General features: G+C 36.7%; 1 protein-coding gene across 1 annotated transcript; it reads right to left on the bottom strand.

The window, feature by feature from the left end:
• LOC104737016 (RING-H2 finger protein ATL7-like) lies at window positions 146–1567 on the bottom strand. Its single transcript, XM_010457114.1, has 3 exons — window positions 1277–1567; window positions 1095–1177; window positions 146–682 (listed from the first exon to the last, which is right to left on the bottom strand). Exons 1-3 carry the CDS (start codon window positions 1520–1522, stop codon window positions 289–291), a joined length of 723 nt encoding a protein of 240 aa, XP_010455416.1. The 5' UTR covers window positions 1523–1567; the 3' UTR covers window positions 146–288.

Genomic DNA, 10867 nt, shown 5'->3' with positions numbered 1-10867 from the left:
TCCTACATATACGTGTCAAGTGTCAACCCAAAATCAACGCTCTTAAGCAGTCCATAAAACAATTATGAAGTTAAGTTTGTGAGACACACCAATTCCTTTCATGAGACACGAATGATAACTAACTTTTAATAAGTTGTGACACGAATTTTTCCAAACTTACCCAAATTTTTATATTATCATTTATATCACTCATATCTAGCAATGTAACAAGTCACAATGCAAGAGAGAACAAAAATTTCTTAAATCCTAACCAGAACATCATGAGATTAAGCTTTTGTTTTTTGCTTTTTAACCAACTTTGCGATTCCAGCAACCATCCGATGTCGTCCCTACGCTGTCTCGTTCATTCTCTTCTGTTTCCTTAGAGATAACCACTTGATTACCTCCGTTACCTTCTTGGCCATCACTGATCTGAATTGTGGCTTCGGTTGTTGATGACTGGGACTCTGGTTGAGCAGAAGCTCCTCCTCCTCCATTAGAGTTTTCCATGGAAGAGACAACCTCTGGGCCTTGAGGGGACTTGTCTAGGGACGGCTTCTGGATAAGAGAGAGACGACAAAGAGGGCAAGTTGCATGTGATGTGAGCCATATATCAATACATTCCATGTGAAAAGTGTGCCCACATGATGGCATTTGTTGGAGCTTCTCATTTGCTTGGTAGTCCCCAAGACACACTGAACATCTGTTTTTCAAGTCAAAGTCAATCAAACCAGGTGATTTTTAATCATACTTTCTTATGTTTTGGCTCTTCAACAAAGAAAGAAAAACAAACAAATACAAAAGCAGCTATACAAATATTATGAGGCCAATAATTATCTAAGAATAAAAGATTCTTTCAAATCACACAAACGCATGACTTTTCTAAATCACTTAATCATGAGAAAACCAAAATTGCACCAATTGTAACGTTTTCAATACAATCTTTATACACAAGAAACATTATCCACTTACCAATCACATCAAACATTAATTGGAAAAAACTAATTTATTACGCAAAGCAAAAATTGTTTAAAGTTTTTCAATCACCAAAAAGTTACATTTATGAGCTCAGCCTTAAAAAAAAAAGATCAGAATCAAGAAAGTAAGATTCTCACTGTGAATCTTTGACAGAGAAGCTCTCCTTGTATATAACAACAGGAAGCATCTCTCTCACATCTTTGCTCAGTCCTGATTCAGCCTGTTCACATATATATATTTGAAACAACAAACAAATCAAATACAGAACCAAAACCCATCAAAATGAATCAAGAACCTCAAAAATCTTTCAGAGTCATACAGTTGAGAGATTGTTGGGGCGAACAAAGGCACCACCACGCATCCCAAGAGAAGACCAATCCACACTGGCGGCGCTATTACGACGGAGGTACACGACGTAAAGCACGAAGAGGACGATGAAAGTGAAACAAATGGGAATAGAGAAGATGATAGCTTGGTAGGCTTTCATTTTCTCAGCAGCTCCGTTCGAGTTTGATGGTATGTAAGTTCCTGGAATTGGGTTTGGGTTTGGGTCGCTGTATGACATCGCCAACACTCTTTTGTTCCACACACCAAGACAAAAAAAAAAAAAAAAAAANCAGTTGAGAGATTGTTGTTGGGGGGAACGAAGGCACGACCACGCATTCCAAGAGAAGACCAATCCACACTGGCGGCGCTGTTACGACGGAGGTAAACGAAGTAAAGCACGAAGAGGACGATGAATGTGAAACAAATGGGAATAGAGAAGATGAAAGCTTGGTACGTTTTCATTTTCTCAGCTCCGTTCGAGTTCGATGGTATGTAAGTTCCTGGAATTGGGTTTGGGTTTGGGTCGCTGTATGACATCGCCGACACTGTTCTGCTCCACACACCAAGACAAAAAAGAAAAGAAAAGGACAAGACTTATTTCACTTTCTGTCTTTGGGTTTGGTTCATTCTGAGGTGGAAGCAATGGTGGTGATAAGATGAGAAAGAGAGAGGTGGGGAGAAGTATTCAGGTGTTGTTATTTGTAAAAGACAACTATATGTGTAGCCTATTTATTTATTTATTTTGAGAGAACATGTCACAACAAAGGATAATTATTTAGTAAAATTACATATTAGGGTAGGTATAAAATATGAGATATATGTCTATAAAAATATTAGGAGATATATTTCTTAAATTTGAATAATTAAATGTGGTGATTTAATGTTGATTTTTTTTAGAGAAACAAGTTTAACATGTGTAGAAAAATTGAAACCGTTTTAGGTTGTTTAAAATCTGAGTCATACTCATATTTAAGTAGATTTTTTTTTTAAATTCACCAATTACAACTCACACGAGTATTGGACTCTGCTGAAGAACAATTGACACATGTTCGGTTGTTTTTGTTTTTAGCTTTTTTGAAAACTAGTAATATTTTATTTTCTTTGACTATATATGGTGCTAAAATTATTTTCTTTGCTAATTATAGTTTTTTTTAATGATTTAGCTGGAAATAGCTAAGATGTTTGAAAGAAATAATAATTTTATAGAAACTTCACTTTTTCTTAAAATATAAAAAATTATAATTTGTCTATTTGTGTCTTCCAAATAAAATATCAGATAATTCTATATTTTTAAAAGTTTCAAACAATTTAAAATTTTCAAAACATTTTTTTTATTTTTCTCCTTTTTGCTTTCAAAAACATGTATTGTAAGCTTTAAGCCTAAGTGGTAAATCGATGTTACTAATATAAATACATATTTAGACTTATGTTCTTGGTAATTCTAACATACAAATTTTTTAACATTTAAAAAATAAATGTTTTATTAGATATCAAATGGTTAATGGTGCTAGAATATAAAATATACACATCAAATTTTATCATTTAAGATTAGAATTGACGAAATTCAATATTAAAAAGCTCAAACAAAAAAATCAAAAATTAAAAAGACTTCCTGAATAGTTTTAGGTTACTACTGATCGATGCTTCAAATTTTTCTTGTCGTGAGTTATTTTTTTTTTATTTTTTTATCTTTTGGTCAACCAAACATTAATTTAGAAGATATCTCTAAGTTTGGTAGTTAAAGCCGGAGAAAAATAGTTTATAAAAAAAATGGGAATAGATAAAGTTCTCGAAAAGCGAACAAGACAGTCTGCTTTTCCATTGTTTGTGCACGGAATCCTCAATAGATTGAAGGAAGAAAATGATGGACGAAAGAAGCTGAACTTATCTAATAAATTGGAGAACGTGGACTATTCCTTAGGAGATTGCATCATCGCTACTAATTCTGCACAATCCGTCTCGAAAGTCTGACAGTCAATCCTTGCCTCCATAATGGAAACCATCGCCCAAATCAACGCCTGAAACTCCAAATGTATGGGGGGAAGGTCCACGTCGCTGACTTCGTGCTCCTAATAATAATGTTAAATCCTCAATATTACAAAGCCACCAGCCTAATCCTTCCAAGAGATCTAAAGCTTTCTATGAACCATCAACCTGACACCGGGTGACCGGATCCCGAACCTCCAAAGATGGGGATCTAAAGCAGCTAAGTTGTCGTGACTTACTTATATAAATAGTAATACAAACATCTTAAATATAATGTCCATACGTGAATTTCGACATAAATAAAGAGAAATAATTACGCTATTAACTGAGAAAATGCATGATTTGTATTTTACCATTTCCACCGTTATGCTAATTTCGATACTCGAGTCTATTTTAAAATAAAAACACTTAGTAGTTTTAGTTATATATTGCTGTTCCAAATTTGTTCTTATCATAACTTACTTTATATAAATAATAATTTATACATCTCAAATATAACGTGTGGACGTGACTTTTGGAGTGGATCTCAAGAATTAATTCCAATACTAATTGTGGAAAATGCATCACTATTTGTTTTGGGTTTTACCATTTCCAACGAACACATGTTTTATACTCTCTCTTTTACAATATAAGATGTTTTTTTTTATTTCATAATATAAGATGTTCTCAACTTTTAAAGTAATTTTTAGATTACTTTATATTTTTTTAATATTTATTTTATGCAATCTTGTTTATGATTGGTTGAACTTTTTTAAAGGGGTTATTTCTTAATTTGCGTGTTTTCATTCAAAATATCTTATATTTTGAAACGGAAGGAATATAACTTAAATTCATTATTATACTAATTTGACATATATCTAAAGTCCAGTTAATGAAAACACTTATTAGTTTTAGGTTAGTTATTGATGTTTTAATTTTTTTTCTTATCGTGACTCATTTTACAGAAATAATAATTTAAATATCTCAAATATAACGTCTAAGTATCAGTTTCAGAGTAAAACTCGAGAAATCATTACACTATTGAGTGAAAAGTTTACATTATTAATTGATAAATTATTTTACCATTTCCAACAAACACGTGCTTTATATAACTCAAATCCATTGTTATGCTAATTTGGTACATCCATGCCCATTTTAAAATGAAAAATTATTAGTTTTAGGTTAGTGATCGATTCCAATTTTTTTTCTTGTCTTGACTTTATTTAAATAGATAATAACTCAAACATCTCAAATATAACGTCCGAGCGTGAATTTCGGTGTAAATCCCAAAATGATTAATTTTCTGTTTTTAAAATTTATACTTGTTAAATATTTCTACCATTTCCAATGAACACATGCTTTATATAACCGAAATCCATTGTTATGCTAATTTGGCATATATCCAAGCCTAGTTTAAAATGAAAACACTTATTATTTTTAGGTTAGTAATCGATACTTCAAAAATTTTATTATCGCAAACTCAGTTTATATAAATAATAATTTAAATATCTAAAATATAATGTCCAATTATGAGTTTCATGGTAAATCTCGAGAAATAATTACGCTATTAACTGCAAAATTTGCTTCATTAATTGATAATTATTTTACCATTAACAACAAACAAGTGCTTTATATAACTCAAATCCATTGTTATGCTAATTTGGCATATCCATGCCCATTTTAAAATGGAAACTTATTAGTTTTAGGTTAGTTTGATTCTAAATTTTTTCTTGTCGCGACTTAAATATATAAATAATAATTCAAACATCACAAATATAACGTCCGAGCATGAATTTTGGTGCAAATCCCGAAATATTTAATTTTCTGTTATTTGAAATAATAGTTGTTAAATATTTTACCATTTCCAACGAACACACGATTTATATAACCAAAATTCATTGTTATGCTAATTTGGCATATATCCAAGTCCAGTTTAAAATGGAAACACTTATTAGTTTTAGGTTAGTGATCAATATTCAAATTTTTTTCTTATCGTGACTCATTTTATATAAATAATAATTTAAATATCTAAAATATAACTTTTGAGTGTGAGTTTCAAAGTAAATCTCGAGAAATAATAATAGCTGCAAAATTTGCATCATTAAATGATAATTATTTTACCATTAACAACAAACATGTGCTTTATATAACTCAAATCCATTGTTATGCTAATTTGGCATATCCATACCCATTTTAAAATGGAAAATTATTAGTTTTCGGTTGTATTTGATTCAAATTTTTTCTTGTCGCGACTTAATTTATGTAAACAATAATTGAAACATCTCAAATATAACGTCTGAGCTTTAATTTCAGCGTAAATCCCAAAATAGTTAATTTTCGTTATTTGAATTATTACTTGTTAGTAGTATCAAACCATTTCCAACGAACATGTGCTATACATAATCCAAATCTATTGTTATGCTAATTTGGAATATCCTGGTGACTTTGCATGCTAGCTACTTTTGTAAAACCATTAACTTTGTTAGTTTTGCCAGGTTTGTTGACTATAATATAGTCTTGTACAAGCTTGTTGATGTGTGTAGCATAGCATGATGCGTAAATGAGTGAATGAAACAAAAACGGTACCAAATTAACGCTTGTTCTCTTTTCAAATCTCTGAAACAACCATATAAGTATTTATACACGAATATACAAGACTACAATAATTCGTAAAGGCTGATGTGAGCCACACTAATGTAATACCCCTCACCGTGACTAAGGATCGGACCGAACAATTTTCGCCACGGCCGGCTAACTAAAACTCATTATTCCGCCAATACAAGGGAGAGTTGAGGAAAACCTAAGGATCAAAAAGAAAATGCCTTATAAAGATTGATTCTCCGTCAAATGGGAAGAATGGTATGGAAAGTCAGGCTATCGACAATGTCCCTAAGTTGGTCGAGGAACCCATAGGTAAGATCTTAGGACCAGTCTTATCTAGGAAGCCTTAGCTGGTCTAGAGAAATTAGGAAGGGTCAAGGAAAGTGGACTAAGGTCGGATGGTACGGGTTAAGGCGATGGTTTGCCATGGTAGTACCAACGGACATAAGTTACGTTAGGTGATCCAGACAGTGGAGGTACATGCTAACACGGGTCACTATCAGTGATCCAGATGATGGCAGTACTAGCTAACGCGGATTGTTATTAGTAGCCCGGACATTGGTGGCACCGGCCAGTGAAAGATGGCTATAGGTAATGCGGATAGTGGTATCACTAGTCGATGCAGGCTGCCTTCGGTAATTTGCATGAATGAAGGGTTGGTTCGGTACGTATCATTTCCCTAAGCTGGTATGCCGGTAGGTAACTTTATGTACCACCCACCAGTTCGGTACCCGGGGGCCGGACACGGCCGTACCGGTACGCTAACGAACTGAAGGTCGTGATACAAGGACATTAGCTAAGGGAATCGACGACCAGGATCGTCCTATGGTGGTGCTTATCCGATCAGCCCTTATCCTTATCCACAAGGGCGTGAAGCTTATCTGGTACGTTCTTCCCTATCTGTTCGCCATGTGTCGCCACCTGAGCTACGAAGCCGCCCAGTGCCACATCCTGCTTGGGTAAACCGACCTTGGGAGGCTATATAAACCATGCGTTCCATTTGTTCCTCAGCCCCGAAAACTCACTAAAAAAACCTTAGGCTAGCTAGTTTAACTTTTGTTTATTTAATTATTTAATTGATGCTAGTCTTAATTACTTGATTTGTTTAAGATTTAGCTAGTTAAGTAGGATGAAGTTAGTTAAGTAGGATTAGGTTAGTTAAATGAGGTTAAGTTAGTTAATCATGATTAAGTTAGATAATTATGATTAAGTTAAGTTAATTAGAATTAAGCTTAGTTAACTAGGATTAGGTTACTGATTAAGTTAAGTTAATTAGGATTAAGCTTAGTTAACTAAGATTAGGTTGCTGATTAAGATTAAGTTAGTGATTAGCACTTAAGCTGGAACTGCTTAGTGTTTAGCATTAAGATTAGAATTGTTTAGTGGTGATTAGTGCTTGGTTTAGGAAAGAGCTTAGCAGTTAGCATCTAGGCTAGAACCGGTTAGTAGTCATGAACGCTTAAGTATGAAACTACTTGGTTATTGTTATGTGTTTGATTAATATGTGATTCCTTGTGTGACTTGATATTCTTGTTTGTGATATTGCTTGTTGTGTGACCCTTGTGTGCATCATGTTAGGTACCACCTGCATTGTTCCATTAGTACATGATCATAGATGCATTGTTGTTATGTTTCTTGTGTGATTGTTTGATATAACGTCCCGATGGTATAGCAGTGATGATGGACGTTTAGTCTAATTGCAATTATGTCATCCGATTGTTATATTATTGTTTGCTTGCATGTTAGTTACTATCATTTAGGTAGCTTGCATTAGGCGAATCATGAGGATCCCATCTGTATGATGTGTGTTGCGTGTAACTCTGTAACGTTATGGCCTTACGAATGTTCGGAGCGGGTCATGCCCGGCCAGACGCTGCATGTATGAAGGAATGTGGATCTCTTTTAGACCTTGTGTCTAGGGGTGTCGAGCATTGTCTTGGAAGATCATGGATTCATATCAGGCCTTACTTAGGGTAGAAGCATGCATATTCATTATCTCTGCTGCATACTTAAATTCGAGTCTTCATGCATTGCATTTTATTATGCTTGTTTCATTGTATCATTGCTTGTTGGTTGAATTCGTATTGCTTGCTGCTTGGGGATAGATAGATGGGTAGGATTACTTATGATTCTACTTAATTTTTCCAAGAATCCTTTGCCGAAAGATCTATGAAGTAGAAGCAACGTAACCAAGGCGAATCAATGTAGGTTTTACAGCTTTTGTAAATTCTTAATATGTATATTATGTATGGTTTTCAAAAAGGATCCAAAGTTATATAAATGTTCTGGTAACGATTTTCGCGTATATTGTATATATGTAAAGACTCAAATATTTCAAAAGTCAAATGGTTATTCCAACTTATATTAAGTCTAGTCCGGACTTAACACAACTCTCGCTTACGGTACGGGTTGAAAAGCCTTAGGCCGTGTTCGAGAGGTCGGGCGCTCGCGGTTGGATGACTAGGATGATTGGATTCGTTCTGAAAGCCTTGGTTGACTGACTACGAGAGTCCTATGCAGCGCTTCCGATTTTTTCTTATATTAGGATGGGTCGACGTGTTACAAACGTGGTATCAGAGCATGGTTAGGCGATGCTACGTGAAACCATATTTTCAATGTTTTTTCGAGTAAATGTGTCGCAAAAACTGTCTAGGAAATTGATTCGGTCACTTGCTAAATTATAGATTCATAGGAATGATCATAGGAAGTTATTCGGTCATTTGTTAGATTCTAGGTTAGGAATGTTAATAAGAACCAGACTCATCTTTATTTTCTTATAGTATGCCACCGAAAAGAGGACGTGGATGTGGTCGTGGACGTGGCAGGATGGGAAGAGGGGGACGGACTACTGGTCTACCGCCCCAAGGTTATTACTATCGTGAGATTGAGAGGGGGGAGTCATCGAGGAGTGTTGCTGATCGTGCATCCAATACAGCGAAATATACTCTTGAGAAGCCGATAGGAACACTACGGGAAGTTACTCCTGAGAAGAAGATCACGGAGAAGCCTGAGCAAGAAGTCCAGGAAAGTTCTGAGGAATGTGTTTGTTTGGAACCAGAAGCGGAAGAGAAAGAGGTCGTAATAGTGTAGGATTACATCAGCATATGCTCAGGTTCCTTTCAGTCACTACGGGCATTTGGAGCACCATCGAGTGTCATAGACATCTCTTCTGGCAGCTCTGGCACACCGACTATAGTGCCTAGCCCCTACGCCTACACACCCTTGATCGATGGGGATGATCTGCTGGACTTGGAATTTGGGGATCTCCCTGATCCACCTATGGACGTTCCGGAGTTCATTATCCCTTCACCTAATACCCCGATCACCTTTACATGGAGGGATACTCCACCTGCACTTGGACTTGGAACTGACCTCCTGGCTGAAGTTATCCCGTGGACGAGACATACAGTGCACCAGGTGCCCAGGTACCTTACTGTTTCCTTTGTGGGCGTCTAGGACATTACCCGCTTGCCTGCCAATTTGATAGCCCGTACGCACCATCATGCAACATCTGCTTGATTTGCGAAGTGAGAGGACATTACTCCAGCACTTGCCCGACACTGAGGGTTGACACTCTGACTCACACACCGACTCCTACTCCACCCTGATCTCACTCTACCGGCCTATCATCTTCCTAGACTCCCTTTAAGCTACACTGGGAGCAGATACAACCTGGGTAACCAGTGGGTGGAGTTTGGGAAGATGATGGGCCGGTAGCGTGAGATGGAGGTGGAGTAGGAGTCGGTGCGTGAGTCGGAGTGTCAACCCTCAGTGCCAAGCAAGTGCTGGGTAATGTCTTCTCACTCCGCAAATCAAGCAGATGTTGCATGCTGGTGCGTACGGGGTGTAAAACTGGCAGTCAAGCGGGTAATGTCCTAGACGCCCACAAATGAAACAGTAGGGTAACTGCTAAACATTCCTAAACCAGGCACTAATCACCGCTAAACAATTCTAATCTTAATGTTAAACACTAAGCAGTTCCAGCTTAAGTGCTAATCTTTATCTTAATCTTAACCAGCAACCTAATCCTAGTTAACTAAGCTTAATCATAATTAACTTAACTTAATCATAATTATTGAACCTAATCATGATTAACTAACATAACCTCTATTAACTAACATAATCCTACTTAACTAACTTAATCCTACTTAACTAGCTTAATCCTAAACTAATCAAGTATTAAGACCAACCTCAATTAAATAAAAAAATAAAGAAAAACTAAACTAGCCTATTCACTAACTACTCCATGCATCGGGAACTCACCTAAATTTTTCTAGCGCTTCGCAGCTTTTCGCTTGCTCCTCCTAACTCTAAGGTTTTTCTAGTAATTTTTCGGGTTTAATGAACAAATGGACTGGGGGTTTATGTATCCTCCCATGGTTGTGTTTACCCAAGCAGGACGTGGCATTGGGAGGCCCTTGGTGCGACACATGGCGGACACCCTTCGCAGCTCCGGTGGCAACACATGGCGAATGGTTAGGGACAAACGTACCGGATAAGTTTCATGCTTTTGTGGATAAGGATAAGGGCTAATCGAATAAGCACCACCCTAGGACGATCCTGGCTGTCCATTCCCTTAGCTAATGTCCTTGTTTCACGACCGTCAGTCCGTTAGCGTACCGGTATGGTCGTGTCCGGCCCTAGGGTACCAAACTGGTGGGTGGTACATAAGCTTACCTGCCCGCGTACTAGTTTAGGGAAATGATACTATCAGGACCAATCCTTCCTTCATGCAAATTACCGAAGGCAACCCGCATCGACTGGTGATACCACTATTCGCGTTACCGATAGCCATCCTGCGCTGGTCAGGGCCACCTATGTCACCAATAATGCACTTATCTTTTCGGTCAAAGGTCCTGAGAGAACTCCACAATTAAGCGTGCTTAAGCTGGAGTAGTCTCAGGATGGGTAACCTTCCGGGAAGTGATTGTCGGAACTATGCGAGTAAGGACAAAACACAGGGAAAGATCATGTGGTGATTAGTAGGGACGGTAACAAATCTTTAAAGCCTCCCGGA

Source organism: Camelina sativa, chromosome 13 (genome assembly GCF_000633955.1).
Source record: "Camelina sativa cultivar DH55 chromosome 13, Cs, whole genome shotgun sequence".
NCBI lineage: Eukaryota > Viridiplantae > Streptophyta > Magnoliopsida > Brassicales > Brassicaceae > Camelina > Camelina sativa.
The sequence above is the reverse complement of the archived record's forward strand: the minus strand, read 5'-3'. Positions and strand labels throughout refer to the sequence as shown.

Bases quoted from the DNA above. Each gene is read 5' to 3' on its own strand.
- LOC104737016 (XM_010457114.1), bottom strand. From the start codon at position 1,522: ATGTCATACAGCGACCCAAACCCAAACCCAATTCCAGGAACTTACATA. The intron at 1,178-1,276 runs GTATGACTCTGA...ATATGTGAACAG, and splicing joins GCCCCAACAATCTCTCAACT to GCTGAATCAGGACTGAGCAA. The intron at 683-1,094 runs GTGAGAATCTTA...CTTGAAAAACAG, and splicing joins TTCTCTGTCAAAGATTCACA to ATGTTCAGTGTGTCTTGGGG.